General features: G+C 27.1%; 1 protein-coding gene across 1 annotated transcript; it reads right to left on the reverse strand.

Annotated features, from left to right (window-relative positions):
* Nucleotides 1–2678: 2678 nt before the first annotated feature.
* LOC133790392 (serine/threonine-protein kinase UCNL-like) lies at nucleotides 2679–4309 on the reverse strand. Its single transcript, XM_062228015.1, has one exon. The coding sequence runs from the start codon at nucleotides 4300–4302 to the stop codon at nucleotides 2980–2982; it is 1323 nt and encodes a 440-aa protein (XP_062083999.1). The 5' UTR covers nucleotides 4303–4309; the 3' UTR covers nucleotides 2679–2979.
* Between the last annotated feature and the right edge of the window lie 17463 nt (nucleotides 4310–21772).

Here is a 21772-nt window from a genome sequence, read left to right on the forward strand (position 1 = left end):
CTCTTTGTTAATTCATATAATATAGGAAACATTTTGTCGTCTTTACCTATATACCTATATATATAGATAAAAATTTATAGAGATGTGTATACAAGTCTATAAATATAAATATATATGCACTGAAATCAAGCTTTTATTACACTGAGAAAATATTGTTGATCCAACTTTTTTTCTCCTTTTTTCTTCATCACTAACTTTTTATCTCAACCCCACTAAAGGAAGTAGTTACTATTAATATTAATATTAATCTTTTCTTTTTTGCTTTGGCTCGAGAAAATTCCAAACCATATGTTAAAGCTGGTAAACTTTTTAATTTGCTTTTTTTTTTTGCACACGGGTGGTCCCTATATTATAGAAAAATTATGCCACTCACGTGCTTCTTCTTTGTTTTATTAAATTATCTTTTTTAATTAATTATTATAAAGTAATTAGTTTTCTCATCAATTATTTATCTATATATATATCATGTTAAGCTTAAGCACGTCTCTTAAAAAAGTATGTAGATAAAGTAAATTCTTAATTTTAATAATTTTTTTTTTTTTATTAATTTTAACAAAATATTATTATATTTAACAGTAGATTGTAAACATGACTTAAACTTAAATAAAATTAAACAAATTAAAATATGATATTTTTTAGATATTTTACAATGATAATTATTTAAAAATAATAAAACTATATATTTAATAACTTAAATAAAATTTAATTAAACTTAATCTCAATATTATATTAAACATATAAAAATATAATATATAATCTTTTGTTGTCACTACTAAATTCAAAAACTAGAACAAATATAAACTTAAATAAAAATTAATTAAAATATAATATTTTATAAGATATTTTATGATAATTTAAACAATTAAACTATATTTATTTAAAAATAATATAAGCATACATATCATTTTTTTATTTTATAAATTTGTGTGATAGTTTGTCTTTTATCAAGTGATTGGAGCTCTTTTTCTTCATCAAATGACATTGTGAGATACATTAGAAACTAAAAATAGTTGATACATGTATACTACCGTTTAAACTTTTTCTATTCCTATTTTATTGTAAATATATATCTATTTTAACGTTGTGTTTAGATGTTATATATGTAGATCATTAATATAAATATTTATATATACTGTAGAATTATAATTTATTATATATTTGAAAAAAATAGTGAACAAATTTGTATAAAAATTATAGACAATATTTATAACTTGAAAATTAAGCAAACGTGTTGCTTCTACCTAATATATATATATAGGGGAATTCTCATATAGAGACTTCACTTTAAGCCCTACCGGCAGGGCTTTCAGTGTTCTCAACCTGTGAACAGTTTTTGACCCGATTTTTTTTGATGACCATGTATATTGTAGCTATTTAGAACATCCTGCAAATTTTCAGAAAATTCCGAATAGTTTACAGTACCGAAAACTAGGTTCAAATATGTTGTTGCACGAGTGACTAATTTTTTTTTATGCGCGTGGAAAACAACATGTTTGAACCTAGTTTTTGGTACTGTCGAGAAAATTTGCTGAATGCTCTAAGTAGCTACAATATATACGGTCATAAAAAAAAATCGCGCCGAAAACTATTTACGAGTCGAGAAACAGTGAGAGTCCTACCGATAGGACTTAAAGTAAAACTCCTATAAAAAAAATTGTCATATATATATAAATACAATTTATATGTGTCATAACATGCTACTTTTTTTTATAATTAATGTTAATTTTGAGTTGGAGTTTTGTAGATTATTTTGAGTGTTATATTTCTCAAAGGGTAAAGCTGTAATGATTATGATTCTAAACTATTAAGACAAGAAAGATGAAAGTCATATGAAATGTTTAGTAAAGTACGAACCAAGCTAATAATCTAAGAATTAAATCCCGTGAATTCAGAACACTTTGTCCCATAATAATAATAATAAGAGCCTCCAACCTTTTTTTTTTTAATGCGTCGAAGTTTGTAAACTAATCCCACAATTAAAAAGTAATCTTTTTATGAACAAAAAAAAAGTTAACCACATTATTATACTCTTTTACACTAAGTTAAACCATAGTTTAGTTCGAATTAATAATAATAATAATAATAAGTCTCTACTATATTTTACTAGAAGATAATGATAGACTTAGTATACATTGCATCTTTTAATAACCCCCGATTACATGGTAATTACCAAAAGCAATTAAACTAATTAAGCCTAAATCTATCAAAATCATAGGTAACACCAAAAAGATGGGTAGCACATGTTCCTAGCTAGTATATTACTTCAAATAAAGATAATTTTTTTTCCTTAATTAAGAAGATAAATCACAATTTTACAATATACATGTATAGATATCACGTTAAAGTATCTTAATTTTGGGTCCTAATTATGTATTTAATAACGTATAACTCATGTAAAACCAGTCTTCACGGAACATATACCATGCTATTATACACGTCTTTTGGTAACAAAGAATTACGTAAATTTCACTGTTTTTGTGACCCGCCTTAAATCGAGTACTACAATTATAGCTTCATTAATTAGATTTTTACCATAATATTATTCAAACAAGTAAAAATAGCATAAAATTCGTTTCTTTTTCTTCCCGAAAAGCAAAAGAGAGAGCCTTAAAATGATTCAAATCATAAGCCACGTACGTATTACTATCATCATTGCATTGCAGGGAGGGAGCACAATCTGGGACGTGAAGTACACGCAGTTATGTAGCGCGTGCGTGGAGAATGAGATTGATAAAAGATGTACACTGTATATAATTACGTACTAATACACTCTTACAAATCTAATTATATATCAACTAACGCCGTTTTATAACTTCTAACCTTATTTTATATGTACACTGAACACGGAGACGAATATTTTTTTTTTCATATAAAAAAGAATAAAAATGTGTATTAATATTTATAATTATTCTTTTTAAGAAAAAGGAGGTTGATAAGTAACTACTTCTTACGTGAGCCATCTCTCTCACACGTGCGTCGTTAGAACTCCGTTAACAGTTGGCAATCAGGTGACGGCGGCATAGACGGCGGTGACCTCAATTTTTGGAAGTACTCCCGAATATCAAAACCGGCATCAGCCTTTAAATTTTCCGTTAGCTCACCGTCGTCTTCGCGAGACGGAATAAACGGAGGCCGTAAAACGTCCGTTAGTAGGTCCCACCTGAGCCCGCGAAAGAATTCGTGTTCCTTGATCTCGGTGGCGCCTCTCGCGTAACCCAATCGTCTGGTGGGATCCTTCTCTAACAACCGTCCGATCAAGTCCGTTAAAGCCGAGGGTTTGCCTATGAACTCGGGACGTTTCATCAAAACGTTCCGAAACGTTTCTTTACGATTCTTTCCCTTAAACGGTGTCGTTCCGTACATCATCTCGTATGTGAGAATCCCCAGGGCCCACCAGTCCACGGCAAACTCGTGCCCTTCGCCACGGACCACCTCGGGTGACACGTACTCCTCCGTTCCCACAAACGAGTGGGACCTTTCGCCGTTGGAGAAACTCGTTTTCCGTCGACTCACTGGGCTGACTCGTGCTGACTTGGCTTTCTTTAATCCTTTATTACTGTTACTGTTATTACTACTACCGAAATCGCCGGGCATGGCAGTGGCGATCCAGCGCGTGAGGATCCGCCGGTGTTTGCGGCGAGTTTCGGGGAGGAGAGTTGACTTGTCTTCGGCTGAGATTACGGTTACGACGGTTCTGTGCTTGAGGCTTCGGGAAAGGTCGAAGTCCGTGAGGGTCACGTGACCGGATTGCTGAATCAGCACGTTCTCTGGTTTCAAGTCACGGTAGGCGATCCCCATGGAATGGAGGTGTTCGAGAGCGCAGACGATCTCCGCCAAGTAGAATCGGATCACGGTGTAGGAGAAGACTCGATCGGTCTGGTGGTAACGGAGGACGTTGAGGTCGCCGCCGGGACAGTAAGGCACGGCCCAGCCCAAGTAATCGTGGGCCTCGAACGAGCCCAATAGAGAAGGAAGGAATGGGTGGGACAGACGCGACAGAACACGGATTTCCCACCGGGCACGACGGTCACCGTCGTTGTGGACAGAGGATTTGTCGACGACTTTGAGAGCGAAAGGGGAGCGGGCAGATGGGTCAGCTGTACGATCGTAGACCAAGAAGACGGTTCCCATGGCTCCTTTGCCGAGAACCTTAAGAGCTTTGAGATTATCCAGTTCGAGCTCCGGCGAGGAAGAAGGTAATGGTGTATCCATTTGTTTTTTCTGTTCTGTGATCTCAACAGAGAGAGAGAGAGAGAAAAAGACAGATAGAGAGAAGAAGACTAATGAAGAAGAAGAGGTCATAGGTGGTTTTTAGCGTTGGAATTTGGCTTTTATAGCTGTTTTTTTTATTTTAATTTTAAAATTGAAAAAGAAAAAACGAAGGGTATATTTGGTATTTCGTAGGAAGCAAAATTATAAAGTTTGTTGTTATTAATCATAATGCGTATTAATTTGGTATTTTGTAGAAAAACTATTATAATCGCCTGATTATATGGGATAATTTCTTTTTATTTTTAATTTATTAACTTAAAAAATAAAAAATTAAAATAATGTGGTGATAATTGCGTGCACTATTACCTTTGGGTTTTTTGTTTTCCAACCCATATTTGCTTGACATGTCTCATATAGTGCTTTTAAGGACTTTATAGTCATTATATAAATGTTCAATGATAATGGAAATATATATATATTTTTAAAAAATTTTATTTGTTATTAGTTAATTTTTTTATTTTTAACTTAAATTTTGAAGTTTTTCTTTATTTATTTATTGAGAATAATTGTACTAAAACATCCTAGTGAAGAGATCACAACCGATTCTCCTTGTAAAAGTGGGATACTTCCTTTTTGTTACAACTACAACAATAAAATACATTTTGAATTTAAATAATAAGAATATTATCTCCTACATTCGTGTTTTTTCTAATTCCAATAGATATTTTCTCCAAAATATCTTTGAAACATTTATGAATTATTAGCAACTTTGGTTAGATTGTATTTCTCTATATATAAAAAATAATGTAGTGATAAGAGAAATTTTTTGTTTTAACGATATTTTTTTTTTATTAATTTTAACATAATATATTTTTAAAATTAATTAAAAATAAATATTTATTAATTATATTAATATAAATTTAAATATTATAAAATATAATTATTATAAGACTACATATATAATAAATTCAAATTTAAATGTTATAAAATATTATTATTATAATAATATATGATACAAGACTTGATATTTGATAATTATATTAATATAAATTCAAATGTTATAAAATATTATTATGATAATAATATAAATTATATTAATATGAATTCAAATATTTTAAAATATTAATATTATAATAATGTTTAACACTTTTATTAATATAAATTTAAATATTATTATAATATATAATACATAATTTTAATTTCTATTAAAAAATTATCATTTATATTTAAAAAAATAATCATATTATATATATTTTAAAAAAATCATTAACAATATTTTGGTTTAATTTTTTATTTAATATATTACTATTATTTTTTTATATATAATATATTAATTTATTTAAAATTTATGTGACAATAATATAAATTTAATAAAAATAATTAATAAATTCTATAAATAAAACTAAATTGAGTTGCTGGTATCTAAGTATATACACCCGTTCTTAAAATTTGAATTAGACATATCATCTCATCATTTAGAAAAAGAAACTCTAAAAACAACTACTCATTTTCATTGATTAAAGTATAGAAGAGATAATAATAACAAGTGTGGTAATATATTGAGATGAGAATAGTATAATAATATATATACAAATTGGATTATAAGAATTGATAGGCATAAGTGTAATGAGTTGGTAAAAGATGAGACTTTTTAAAGAAGAATATATATATATAGGCACACGTGTAAGACATTAAAAGAAAAAGATATAATAATAAAGATATGGCATAGAGCCAAACAATATGAAAAGAATTAGAAATGGTTTGTACGGTTATGTCACATGGCTTCCATAATCTAATAATCTCCAACGTGCACTTGGTTTGGTGGTTTTAATTAATTTGCTGGTCGAATATGCTGTCGTTTTCCTCTATTTTATTTTTCATATTATTATTATTACTATTATCTAGCTCTTCATTAATCATGAGTGCATGTATATATATATAATTATTTCTTCTAAGAAAATGTATTATTGGATAATATTATAAGCTTAGGTAGCTTGCATTGCATGTGTGTTGCACTATATTGAGCTAGCCTTATTGTTTGGCCAATTGTGGGTTCCATCAACACTCAGGCGAAAAAGTTCTATATATATATATATATATATATATATATTGTTCACCTGATTTTTTGTCATAAGTGTTTAAAGAAATTAAATAAATAAATTAGTACTAAATTATAAATCGTAATGAAATAATAAAAATTTTCTCGAACACACAATTTTTACGTGGTTCAGCAATTAAAATCTACTTAGTTCACAAGTCAATATTATTATTTTTCTCTCTCAATTTTTGTAGAGTTTTGGCAATACAAAAAATGACCATCCCTTTTCCTAACCATTATTCCTAGTATTTATAGGGAAATTTCATGAACAAGTTTGGATATGTGATATAGTCTGGGCATTAATGAGCATATAAAGAGCCTCCGAATCTCTTGTGATTCTTCAGTATGCGCTTTGTCCAGGTTTCCACGAGCTGAATATCTCACCCGAGCTCGTGTTCAACGACTATTTGGGCCCTAGCCCAATGTAAGCTCAGAACGCCCAAAATTGGATCTGGTCATTACAAGTATCGAGCTCAATTGTTATCCTGAGAGGTGGTTTGATAATAAACTGTGTATCGTGCTGTCAAACTACCAAACTCTAGTTGTTCATATCAGTGTTAGCTAAATATTCTATTTGACTATTTTTCTATGTATTCATCTGTCAGCTGTATCCGAGTTAAGTAATTGAACTTGTACTAATTTTAGGGTACGACTATATATATGTGTATATACACAAAGTTTCTACTTCTTTCGCACGAGTATTTTTAGTGGGTTGTGATGGATTAAAAATTGTAAAAGAAATTGATGATTATTATCATATTTTGTGTTACAATGTATTTTAAATAAATTTAAAAAATATTTGTATGATATATTATAAATTTGTGATGAAATTAAGGGAAGTGTATGTTGTCCCATCACAGATTATAATGGTCCCCCTTTGAAATGAATTAACCTAAAATATGTCTATGATAATAAATGCTTGTAGTGACTAGGCCTATCTCTCTTGTCTCTTTGATTAATTTGACCATTGTTCATGTATTGCACAATATATATATATATACATATATAAACACATATATTTAATTATATATGTATGTGGTCCAGCATTATATGCAGGATCTACTCTCTTATCTCTCATTGGGTTTGATTATGATATTCAGTCTAATTTAATTATTTAATCATAGAAAAGTTAATTAAAAGAAAACACTAATTTTCTCCCATGGATTATTGAGAAGAGTACATATGTTGAGAAGAGTACATATGTATACATGCATCAAACCTAAACATATTTTTTTACATATTTATAAAATTTTTGTTTGTATTCTTATATATAAATGGATTTTTAATATTGAATATATATGTATTAACTAAGCATATATTTATGTAGAGGAAATAATAAATAAAAATCAAAGACAGACATTAATTCTCTTACTGTTATACCCAAAAATTGGAGATCAATGGCGTGGCAATAGAGGTGACAAATGGCAGTACATGGTCCGTAAAAGACACATTAAATAGTCAATAAATACATTGACTCTTCAGAGTTGTGATAAGGTAACCCGATAGACTGACGAAGAATTTGGACTGCTTGAAAGATGTCATAACCAAACCAAGTGCATCCTAGGAGGCTAAGGAGAATGCATCCTAGGAGGCTAAGGAGAATGCATCCTAGGAGAGCTAAGGAGAGTGCATCCGAGGAGAACTCAAGAGAGTGGTCCTAGGAGACCCCAAGAGAGTGGTCCTAGGAGACCCCAAGAATGTGGTCCGAAGAGAGACCAATGGACCTTGGACCGAGGAGAAGTCCAAGGTGATTGCCTCGGACCTATCCGAGGTGAGATGCCAAGGAGGTTGCCTCGGACCTATCCGAGGTGAGATGCCAAGGAGGTTGCCTCGGACCTATCCGAGGTGAGATGCCAAGGAGATTGCCTCGGACCACCTTGGTCCGAGGAGAGCCATGCATGCATAACCTTGAGCCAAGGAAAGCCTAGAGGAGTGCATGTCCTACCACCATGCATGTCCTACCACCATGCACGTCCGACCAACAAATGTTTGTCCTACCACCATGCACATGTTCGACCAGCACTTGCATGAGTGGTCAGTAGGAGGTGGATCAACTAGCTAGAAGAGACTAAGTCAAGATTCCCATAAACAACTTCAACAAGATATGCGGGAATCTCTCATTCTTCCCACAAATGGGGGGTTTGTTACATTTTGAATTTTGAATGTTTCTTTGTAATTAAATGTAATAAATATAATAAAATATCCCGATTCTAAGGGATATCAGTTGTATGACTTTAAGCCTATAAATAGAGGGCTTATGGGATGAAAGATGGGCTTCTTTTGCTTCTTATTTCTAGAGAGAGAAAATTTGGGTCTGAGTATTGTAGAGAGAGAAAGTGCTGGCATTTGAGAGAATTCTTGTATTGGAGAAACTCAGTTGGCTCAGTCCATCTGATCTTGAGTACAGATTTATAAATCACAACTCTAAGTGGATTAGGCTATTACCGACAATCGGGGCTGAACCACTATAAAAATCTTGTGTGTTCTTTATTTTCTTTATTAAAACTGTCTGTTGTCGTGTACATTCTCTTGAAGGCTTGTCGTTATTAACGTTCTCACGTCGTTGGCTAAAAACGCAGTCAACACTTACAGTTTCACTCAGTCATAGAGGAATGCTAGATCCTTCTAATAAAAAAAATCATATTTATTCTAGATACAAGTAATATACAATGTACATTTACTTAGTTTTATTTTAAAAAAATTATTAAATATATTTATTAAATTTTTATGATTGTCATATAAATTTTAAATAAATAAATAATATTATATATATATAAAAATGACATAAACATATTATAAAAGAAAAATTAAATATAAATATTATTTATAGTTTTTTCTAAAATAAAATATATAATAACATTTTAGATCATAAACTACACTATTTAATATATAAAACATTCACGATATTATTCGAATCACACATTTATAAATGGAGAAGAAATTTATTTATGTTTGATAGAAGATAAATATTATTTTAATTTCTAATGTAGTTACATAATCATACTACATGGCCAGATAAAATGGTTCAATTATAATCTTCGTATTAATTATTAAAATTTTAACATACTTAAAATCAGGTCAATCGTTAGACGAGAAAGAATTTCAAATAACATTTGAAATCTTATATATAGAATATAGTTCTAGTTCATAAACGAAGGAAGACGAAAAAAGTTGTTTGTTTTCTTCTAATCCCAAGAATTGGTTGTAGAAAGAACATCTATCTTTCATAAAAAAAAAAAAGAAGAACTACCATTTAAAAAATTGAGATCTTCTCTCCTTTCGATAACAATGGGATAGTCATGGCCTAAACCTAAAGTTCCAAGCTCAAGGCTACAAATAATTACAATTTTAGTAGGATTCAAGATTTTTCGAGAGACTAGAATCTTTTTTTTTTTTTTTAAATTAACAATAGTAGTAACAACCATATTTGATCATTCACTATTATTTTTCATGAAGTCAACTACTAATATTATCATGACAAATGTCATAAATATCATAAACATAATAATTACGCATCTTTTGGCACATCAATTCGAAAGAAAAAAAATAACTCACTTATTGTTATGCAAATCTATAATCACTAGATGTTAATTAGTCAATGACAAATGAGTAGTGGAATAAATTAAAAAGAAGAAGAAGAAGAATATGTTTCTAATAATATTATTGTTGTGGAATTAGTGGATGTTGCAAATCTTATAATTCAATTTACTTACATCATTGATTCAACCATTACATATTAATTAATTAATTAGTTTATTATACGATTTAATTGACGAAACAAAATATTATCCACAGATTCCCGTTTGGTGTTATTGGTGAACACAACTTTACCTACCATTATCAATTATTTCCCTTAAATAAATATATTCTCTAATTTTTTTTTTAATATTCATTCCTCAATCCTAGCCTCATAATAATTATAATTATATATATTATTTTGTCTCGAGGCTTTTGTAATTGGGATATTATTCTTTTTTTATTTATATATATATAAGATTGAATTTGATAATTGAATCGTAGGTGGTCTTTAGCTCTCTAACTCTAATTAATCCAAAAGTATGTCCAATATTGCAATTGTCTTATCTATATATATATATATATCTTTTTGGAGATTCTACGCCAAATTTTGCTTTCTATTTCACAAAAAATTAGAAAATGTCAGTACTGACAATATATTTGTAAATAAATTTATGAATTAATAATTGTTGTCTTTTACAATGGCTAGTTTAATTTGTCTCACTGTCTCACATAAAGACATATATAAGTACATGTGATGCTCACAGGTTAATGAACTTATTACTTAGCAAATTTCTTAGCTATACACATATATGACTAAATATGTATATAAATAAATATATATATATATTATATAAGACCACATAGCCCCACTTTTTTGGCAGCACCGATGGAGTCAGTTTGTGTTTTCTATATCTCGATATTTTTTTTTATATAACATTGTATGTTGTAATCATTTAAGACATCCTGCAAATTTTAAAAAAAATTATAGATAATTTATAACGCTAATTTATAATGCCGAAAACAATGTTCAAACAGTTGAATTTTATACACGTATACAAATGATTTAAACAATATATTTAAACTTTACTTTCGGTACTATAAATTATTCATAATTTTTTAAAAATTTGTAGGAAATCTTAAATAAGTACAACGTACATTTTCATATATAAAAAATAAAAATAAAAATTATTGAGATATAAAAAATAACCGAAAAAGTTGTTGCATTGTAGTCTTTACAATCTAAATAATTGAAAAGTAGCAATGTCGAGGACAAGCAACAATACTATTCGTTTGTAATATTTTTTTTATTATATATTTTTAAAAAATTCAACCAATCAAAATACGCCATGGTAGCTCGTGATGTAATCTCATTCACTATTTAAAGTATTTTTATTGAAAAATAATATTATTTGAATGTTTTATATTTTACAATAGTATAAAATATTAATAAAAGATATGACAAATAATGCAAAAAAAAAAAAGTGAAATATATAAATAGAATTCTGATTAATAGTAGTAATTTACAACCAAGCCTCATTATTTGCCAAGTTAAGATTTATATTCGAATAGAGTACTCATCTCTCTCCTAAAATTTTAGAATCAATACATTTTTTGTTTGGCTCAATGTAATTTTTCTAATTTTGTTTCTAGATTAAATATAATAAAATTGTCTACTTAATAGCCTTTTTTTTAATGTTTGTTTTTATAAAAATATATAATGATTGGATTAGCTATTAGCTCTCCCATTATATCTTTTAACAATAGTTTAAGAGTTAAAGTAATTAATACAACTATATATTTTTTTATAAAAAAATACATAAAATTAGCTCATATATAGATATACACATTTATATTTGAAAAAGACATATAATTTAGTGTAAATAATATATCACATGATGCATTCAGTGCTGATTGTCACAGTTCACAAAGCAAGGTGGCCCCTACTATATATCTATGTATATCGCCTTAATTACTACGATTACTCATACACCAATATTTTATACAGTATTATTTAAATATTGGTAATAATAATAGTACTCTATCATATACGACAAAATAACAATAAATAGAATTTTCAACTTCCCAACTATTTTACCAATTACAAAATCGTCTCCCAATTTTTTTAATTGTTAAAAAATTACTTAAAACTATTATGTGATATTCAGAATCCCGTGATTTGCAGGGAGAAAAATTAGGTAAAAGTTGTACAATCTTACATTACCTGGGGAAGATCAAGTGTGATGATTATAAGAATGTGTAGGTATAAGACTATACACAGTTGAAGAATGCTTAAATGAAATGATGGGTACTACCTTTGCCACCAAGATGCATCTTTTTTTTGGTGGCACATCACTTAGGAACTCAAAAGTTAAGCGTGTTTGACCTAGAGTAGCCTCATGATGGGTGACCTCCTGAGAAATTTTCCCAAAAAGCGTGCGAGTGAGAACAAAGCACGCTTGAAAGAATCATGTTGGTTTGCAAGACCAGTCATTGTTCTAGAAAACAACCATAGTGACGTGGGGCGTTACATATTATTACTACCAAATCGTGTCTCATATCCAAAATTTGAAGACACAACTTTCCAATGACGATACTTTACGAAATATGAAAAAATTCTATATCAATTTTTCAGTAAATCACAGCAACTTTTTTGAACAAAGATACACAATTTGGTAGTGTTGATAGTTCGAAAACACAAATTTTATATATTCCAATACCTATAAATTTCTTCTATACTTTTGATTGGATTAAGATTTTATGAGATATTTGCAGCAAAAGTATTCAAATTATTACATTTGTAGCACTTAAGTAGTCAAATTATTTTGTGCGTCGGTGAAAGTATATTTCGTTCGTGTTTTGTTACAGTCATCTATTACAACCGTTAAATGTGTTTGTGACATGTTGGTGAATGTACTAAATTAAATAAATATTTGTGGTGACAGTAACTAATTTAATAAATATGTGCGACAAAAGTACTCTAGTTATGAGATATTTGTGGTAAAAGTACTCAAATTATAAGTAAAATTGACATCACGTGGTGGACTTAACGGCAAAATAAACAACTGCAAAAAAATATGAATGAAAGTTAATTTCGCAGACAAAAAAAAAAAAACTTAAGATCTTAAAGGCTGCAAAAATAATAATTTAGTTACTTTTCACAGTAAATATCTCATTTATTATCAATATATATAAATGTTTTTTTTAATTTTAATTTTAATTTTTTATTGTTGTTTCTTGTCTTGGGTTAGCACTGTATTCGTACGGCGATTTTATGATTATTTAATAATTTATTTTGTCGAGATATATTAATTGTGATCAATTTTTACTGCTTAAAAAAATAGTACACACATGACGACAATAATATTATGCATATATATAAGCAATCTCAAGCCTAGTGTTAAACTTAATTATATCTACTTTATAATAATGACTTAATATATTTTAATAAATCGATCTTTATGATTAAATATAAAAAAAAATTGTCAACTTGTATTATTATATTTATGTATTTTTAGACAGGGTTAGACACATTTTGGATCCAGTCATAGACTTTTATATAAATGAATAAATAAATAATAAAAAATCAACCTAAATTTGCAAACCTATTTTTCTTTTAGCAAATTTAAAAATAGATGTAGCTACTGAAAGAAAATCCATTTCGAATTAATCCAAAATCTTAATAATAATAAATTACCTGGATGAGTTATGATTAGTTTTGATTAAGGGTTAACAAAATAATGGCTTACAGCTCTTCAAGGACGATAAAAATCTATATTATCTCTTTCTCGTGACTAATTCAATATTATTAATAACTTAATTATCATAGGACAGTTTAAAGTGACAACATATAATAACCATAAATATACATAAAAGTTTTTTTCTTTCTAATTTGTTTAGTAAAAAAGCCAAATAATGATGGTTTGGACTACACTGTCGTAGAAGATAACTACATGATACAATAATATCTCATATATAATTAATATTATTATTGTAAGATTTTTATATGGACTTACACTTACTTTTTATTATTTTATTAAAATATGTATTGTGAGATAGTTATTTGGTGTATTAACCCATATAATCAGTGATCTATAGTTAATGAGTTTAACATCTGTGTGAAGTGTAGTTGAAGAAGAAGTGTTGACTCTCTAGTTGGCCGAAGCATTTAATGAGGAGGTTCAGTCTAACTCGGGTTATGTAGCACAGTCTCCTCTCTAACTCTATAAATACATATTGTCTCATCGCAATTGTATAGTGATATTTGGTTGATCTATTTGATCTGCTTCTTATTTAGAAATCTAGGAAGGAAGACTTAGTTAGTTAGTATTGCACTACCAAATTTCGGTTATTGCTATGGAAGAATCAGGTATGTGTTCCTAATTATTTTTTTCAATTTCGTATTGTATTCTAAATTATATACAATCTTCTATCTTGGTGTTTTATGAATTTTTTATATTAATTAATATTTATTTAGTGAGGGTGTTTGGTGCACAGATGGAGTGTGGGAGAGGAGATCGAACTTAGGTTTAATTAATATAAATAACTTATAATAATACATAAAGAATGGATTCTTTTATTATTATTATTAAAAAAAGGATATATCTTCTTACCTAAAATCCTTATATTCCAACTTTAGGTTACACACCAAGATCTTAAACCAATACTAAATAAATATTGTGTTTGGCAAATTTTTGAGCCTAGGGTTGGGAACACAAAAACCCCACCAATTAATTTTAATTTTTCAAAAAAACCCCTCCTTTTGATTTAATTACTTTTGAAGTTTCACACAATTGTGTTCTTGTCGGCCATAATCATTTTGGTGGGAAGAAAAAAAAAAGTTAAATAGTAAGCTTCCACCTAATTAATAAGCTCTCTCAAAGTGAAAAGGAAATCAACACTATTTATTCTTAATTAATTAATATTGCTTATTAATTATATAAATATATATATATTCTTCCACCCATGTCAAAGTTAGGAACATATATATATATATATATATATATATAAATGTAGTTTAAAGGAAAAAGAGCTTTTTGTATTCTTCATGATGCCTCTTGTCGGCCATCACAAGTAATCCTTTTGTCTTTGGTTGGTTTGAAATTTTTTTTGTTGTGAAGAAAAAGAAGATATGATGAGAAAAGATCAAACGTACCAAATTCATTATGATCTCACGAGAGTCCATATTGTGGGGACTCATTTGTGTTCGTGTGTGTGTGTGTGTGTAAGAAGCAATTAATTTGCTCATTGATTAAGTAAACAAAAGGGTACACTTGAAAGCATATACGATCAAGCCTTGACCTTTAATCCTACCTATATTAATATTATATTCATATTGATATAGATGTATATGTATATGTATAGATTTGCTTCAAAATTATATAGGAGATCAATATCTAATTCTAAATTGTCTATTATATGTTTAGAGAATTCATTAGCACTAAAACTCGGTTCATTAAAATAAAATTCTATGCATAATAATAATGATTAGTGAGAATCGATTTATCAATGACTAACAGATAACACTACTTTTAGCTTATAATGCATATTTAGGTTTAGAATACCGATACGTACTCACAAAATGTGTACATAAGTACTACGATCTTTTCAACCATCCATATTTATAAAAAATAGGTTTAACTTTATTAAAAATACATGTCGTATTACTTTGTGTAATTGTTTAATATATGTTTTACGTGCACACGCTGGCGGATCCACATGGAAACAAGTGTGGGCGGCCGTCCCCACTGAATTTTTTTTAATATATGTGTTTTAATTAAGGGTTTATACTTTTTTGGATGCTGTATTTTTTCTCATTACTTGTTTGGACCCTGTGTTTTGATAAATTACTTTTTGGACTCTATGTTTTGTAAAATGGTTAAAATAGAACCAGAAACCCGATTTTGGTCAATGTTTTCTCAACTAAAATCACAAATAATTTACCAAACTAACAATTTAAAACAAAAATAAAATCATTCTGCTTAAAAACTATGTTGTTATATTCAATTTTTTCTTCATCAAAATTGAGTTTAGGGTTCTATTTTAACCATTTTACAAAACATAGGGTCTAAAAAGTAATTTGTCAAAACACAAGGTCCAAACAGGTAATGAGACAAAACACAGGGTCCAAAAAAATATAAACCCATTAATTAATGTATATATTTTTAATTCATCGTAATATTTAACAAAATAGGACTGTTATATATAAATCTTTCCGATAAGTGTTCAAATCCTAACAAAAGTATTTTTTCCTGCTAATTGCAAATAGTACTTTTTTTTTTAATCCAAAAATCAATCTGATTTGTTTAGAATAGGCTCCTCCTTCTATAGTGACTAAAGTGGTTATAAATATATTAAGCACTTGTGCTACTAAATAAATAAGTTTATCTTTTAAGTTTTTATTTTGTTCTCTCAAATGGGTGCATGGTTCACCAACTTGCTAGTTGCAAAGGGACCCACAATACATTTTCTTGTCTTTTTATTTTTTCTTCCCTTTTTTGGGCAATATTAATTCATGGTGAAAATCATAGATTGAGTATCAACTATATACATACATAACCCTTTTAAGCAAAATTTTATGAAAGTTCTTATTATTCTAATCATTGACACACGTTTGATAATATTGTGAAGGGAAATACACAAAAATACTTAAGTTTTTTTTTATATAAAATAAATATTGAATCCGTCAAAAATTACAAAAATATGAAGTGACATAATTGTAAATACGGAATATTTTTTTGTAAACAAAGTTTACAAATTTGTAACAATATAGTTTTTTCGTAACCAAAGTTTATAAATTTGTAATTAAAATTTACAAGTTTGTAACCATATGTTATAATTTTGTAAATAACATTTACAGACTAAATAGAAAATTGTAACAGACGATTACATAACTATAACAAACTGTTATCCGTATTTTTGTAAAATTACGACTTTTTCAATTTTTTTTTTTTAAATTTACAGTATTAGTTGTAATTTTTCCTATTATAAATCCGTATATATGGCCCCAATAGCTTGATCTAAACAACAATAACTATTTCTTTTAAAATAAAAAGAAGAAAAAAAAAGAACAATTGTATTGTAAATTAAAGTACTAGTGGTTGAATCCACTTATGTATATTTTTCATGATGAACAATAAAAATTATTTGTACCTTTCTGTTAATGCCACCACACTAAAGAGAATTTTATTATTACTTTTCTTTTTTTAACAAATTACTTTTTTTTTAATTAGGGTATTTAATTATTACTGTTATTATTGTGGAGGTTGATGATATGAATGAATTCAAGTATAATATCATTGCAAACGATTACAAAGATTGACTACTGTACACAGCATTATGAGTCTACCTGCCATTTTATGATGGTATTATATATAAATATCCTTATTTTATTAACCAAAAAAAAAAAAACACTTTCATGTTTATATACTTTACATTATTGTTTTTGAAGTTATTATAACATGTTGATTAGACTATTATTTGTTCACTAATTTCAAATCTTTGGGTTAGTTTCAAATTCAATCACAATTTTTTTAATGAGATTTTTACATAAAATACTCATTTTTGCTAAAAATTTACTTTTTTACAGTTAAACATTTTTTTCTTTCAATTTTACGGTTTTATATTTTTCAAGTTGTCTTTACGTTGTGTTTATGTTTAGTTGTTCTATATATATATTGTTATTTTTTTGTTGATCCAGTAAGTTGATTTTAAGTTACTTTCAAGTTGTTTTTCCTAAGAATCATATATTTGTAATTATGAAACTTTGAAAATCGTATTTTTGAAAACTTAAATGTGTATTTTTTAAGAAAAAAAAATAGGAACAGTAAAAAGTAGAAAAAGCAAAAAAAATGTGTATTTTAAAAAAAAAAATGATTTTTTAAAAAATCTCATTTTTTTTAAAATCTCATTTTTTTTATGAATCACATGAATGAACTATTGAATTACTTATTTGATCATTGTTAACATTGTGTTCTTTTTTAAAATTAACTGGTAATCATTTTTTAAGTAAAAATCGTTTATTGTATGAAGAAGAATTTTGAGATATTGTTTTAGAAATCTTTATTTTGAGATGGGCTAAGCAATGGGCCAATCTTAAATGGGCTTGTGCTAATCCAGTTCTACTCCTACAAAGAGGAATTTAGACTTTGGTTAATTACATCTTCTACCGTAATCTAAAAAAAAATTCGTTTTATACGGTAATGTTAACAAATTACAAAAATACGGCATTCACTATCTATCACCCGTGTCCACCCGTATATATATATATATTAACCCTTTGTTTTACTTTTTTATTTCAATTTTTAATAAGAATTAGGCATATCAAATATATAATAATAAAAGTAATAATAATTATAGTTACTACCTTCAATAAAATAAAATAAAATAGAGTAATTTATTTTATTTAAAATAAATATATTTATTAATATTTATACAATTACTCAAAAAATAAATAAATATTTATACAAATTACAAATATACTGTTAATTAAAATTAACATTAATAACTATATGTTACAATATATAGTTAAAGATAATCACAATATTATTATTCTTTATAAAAATATTATATATATTTTTTAAATCATAGCTAATCAAGTCTCAACACTCCATGTTAAACCAAAATCATAATCTAATCCAAGTTTCAAGTTTTGTTACAAAAATATATTTAAAGTTAAAAAATTAGTTTTGTAAATCTTTGTAATATTCATGTTAAATTAATTTATAAATATTTATGTAAATGTGAGTTACAAAAATAAACTTTTTAGTTGTGAAATTAATTTTGTAAATTGTTGTTACAAAAATGTAAAACTTGTTTAAAGAAAAATATTGTATTTCACCACTATATTCAATAAAGTGTTTTATAAATAATGAATATCTTAAATTTATATTTTTAAGTTGTATAGCATAAATATGATGTTTCATGTAATTTTTTGGTACAATATTGTAACAATATGAAAAAGTATAATAATTTTATGTATATTTTGTTTATGATTTCTTAACTATAAAATATTTTCGTAAATATTAGTTACAAAAATATCTTTCTTAGTTGTAAAACTAGATTTGTAAATTATTGTTACAAAAATAAAAAATTTAGTTACGAATTTGTTTATAAGTTTTATTTACAAAAAAAAAAAAAAAAAATCTACAATTCTATAACTGATTTTGTAAATATTATTTACAAACACGTAACAGATATTTACAAGTTCGTAACATATATTTACTAGTTTGTAAACGTTGATCACAAGAAATTGTATTTTACAGCTTTTATTTATGATTTTGCCACTCCGTATTTACAATTTTGCCATTCCGTGTTTTTATCCAAAAATTCCGTATTTTTGTAAGGTACCGTATTTTTCATATTTTTTTTAACTTTTAGTGCATTTTTGTAAATTTCCCTTTAGACTTTATACCCACTTTTAGAAAATCCATTCAATTTCTACCCGTATTTTGACATGTTCGTTTTTATACCGATTTTTTTTTAAAAAAAGTATCGATTATATCTGTACAAAATGTAAACTACAATTCCTAAGTCAAAAATGTAAAATATTATAATAAGGGTATTTTTAGTCACTCCTTCTATAATTCTAATTATAGGTATTAATTATAAAAATAAAAAAGTGTGATAATTTATAGTTAATGAAGAATATAATTGAGTAGTTTTCAAAATATTCCATCCTTCAAATGGGCTTTAACTTCTCCGAATTTCAGCCCATAAGAAATGGGCCATTCTTATTCTTGAATTAAAATAAAAATTGTAAAATGAGTTTTTTTCATAAATATTGCTTTTTAGCCATTAATATGCAAAAATATGGTAATTAAACTTTTTTTGGTTTGTATTGACAAATTTAATTAAAAAAAATCAGATTATGGGAAAAAATATGGCATAATAATGATTTTTTTACAAAATTATGGGGAAAAAATCTCATAGAAGGAAATACAAATTTTAAAAAGCCATAAAATAATACTTGTAAAAAAAAAGCCATATTTTAGAAAACTTAATTAAAAAATCCATATAAAATGTCATTTTCACTTGTAAAATTAATAATACTAAAAAGCAACGGAGCAACCATTGCTGACTTACTTAGTGATCACAAATCATGATAGATTTGATAAAAATGTGAATGTTTGAAATTACATCTAAAAAATGTTATGCACCACTAATTTATCAAAAAATAAAGTAGTAATAATAATTCATTGTTAAAGTTAGCTATGACTATGATAATCTATATTTATATAAATATATAATCATGAAGAATTTTAATTATTCGTTATACAATAAACATAATCATAAAAAAAATTAGGGTCAAAACACGCCCACACGTTCATAAAGAATATTTTGTATAAATAAAGTGAAAACGACTCATTGCTACATAATCTTTTCAAAAAAATTTAAAAATATATATTTTATAATCATTATAATTTTTTTTTATTAAGATACATAAAAGCACAAGCTTTTTTTCTTATTCTTTTTTTAATAAGAAACTTACGACGTATTAATTTTAAAGATTACAGACATTTTATTATTTAGAGTTTGTTTGACAAAGATGTCCTTGTTCTGTATTTTTATAAAATGAAAAATTCAAACATCATTTTTCAGAAGATTTTCACTTTTAACTTCACTTCAAAAAAAACATAAAACATTGGTAACAAAATTTTGAACTTTCAAAATCAAGGTATGAAAATTGACGATAATTAATGATTGAAATTAATCACAAAGAGGTAGGACATGGGATTTCATCCAAAACTAATAACGAAACCCCTATCAATTATATATTGTCTTCTTTCGAAATTACATACATATTTTCAAAACATAATCTCTCAAAGTAAGCAAATTTGTACAAACAAAAAAAAAATCTCAATTATTGTTTTTGTAAAATAAATTGTGGATATTATTACAACAAATTTCTCCCCTTTATTAATACTTCATCAAAAGTGTTTTTTTTTTCTTTTTGCCTTCCTATTATTAGACCCTTTGTATATATGTACATAAATATATGACAATTTTAGTATAGGGCTTCACTTTAAGTCCCATTGGTGGAACTCTTCAGTGTTCTCGACCCGTGAACAATTTTCGGCGTGATTGTTTTTTATGACTATGTATATTGTAGTTATTTAGAGCATTCTGCAAACTTTCAAAAATTTATGAATAGTTTACAGAGCGAAAACTAAGTTTAAACATATTATTTTCTACGTGCATAAAAAAATTAGTAACGCGTGCAACATATTTGAACATAATTTTCGGTACTGTAAACTATTCAAAATTTTATGAAAATTCGCAGGATGCTCTAAATAACTACACTATATACGGTCATAACAAAAAATCACGCAAAAACTATTCAAAAGTCGAAAACACCAAGAGTCATACCAATAGAGCTTAAAATGAATGTCCTATATGAGAATTGTTCTATAAATATATATGGTCAAAATGTCAGTTAATATATTGAAGAACAACACAAAGTACAATTAGACCAAATGTCTTGTTGATGAGTTAATTAGTCAAATATCAGAATGTCAAATTTTAGAGATTTCTTGCTCCCTCTCCAAACTAGTATTTTACATGAATATATATATATATGGTGGGTTTTTTTTATAGTTAATCAATAATTAATGTTTAATAATAATAATAATAATAATGGTTTGCTTAAAACAAGAAAATGCCATGCACATGCCCTCTAGATATACCCCATTAGTTTAACCATGAATGGTTGATATTTTTAATTCTATATGCTATCGAAATTGAGAAATTCCCATTACTTACGAGGGTTTGTCGAGAGACCATGGAAGTGGCTAGATCAATTAATTAATTATATATACTTATATATAAATATAGAAAAATAATACGTATAAATATATATATATATTAACCCTTGCTCTGTCAAATTCTTTAATTTGATCACTCATTAATAATAATCTAATAAGCCTCTTTATGTACAAATATAAGTTA

This window comes from Humulus lupulus, chromosome 7, assembly GCF_963169125.1.
Source record: "Humulus lupulus chromosome 7, drHumLupu1.1, whole genome shotgun sequence".
NCBI classification, from domain to species: domain Eukaryota; kingdom Viridiplantae; phylum Streptophyta; class Magnoliopsida; order Rosales; family Cannabaceae; genus Humulus; species Humulus lupulus.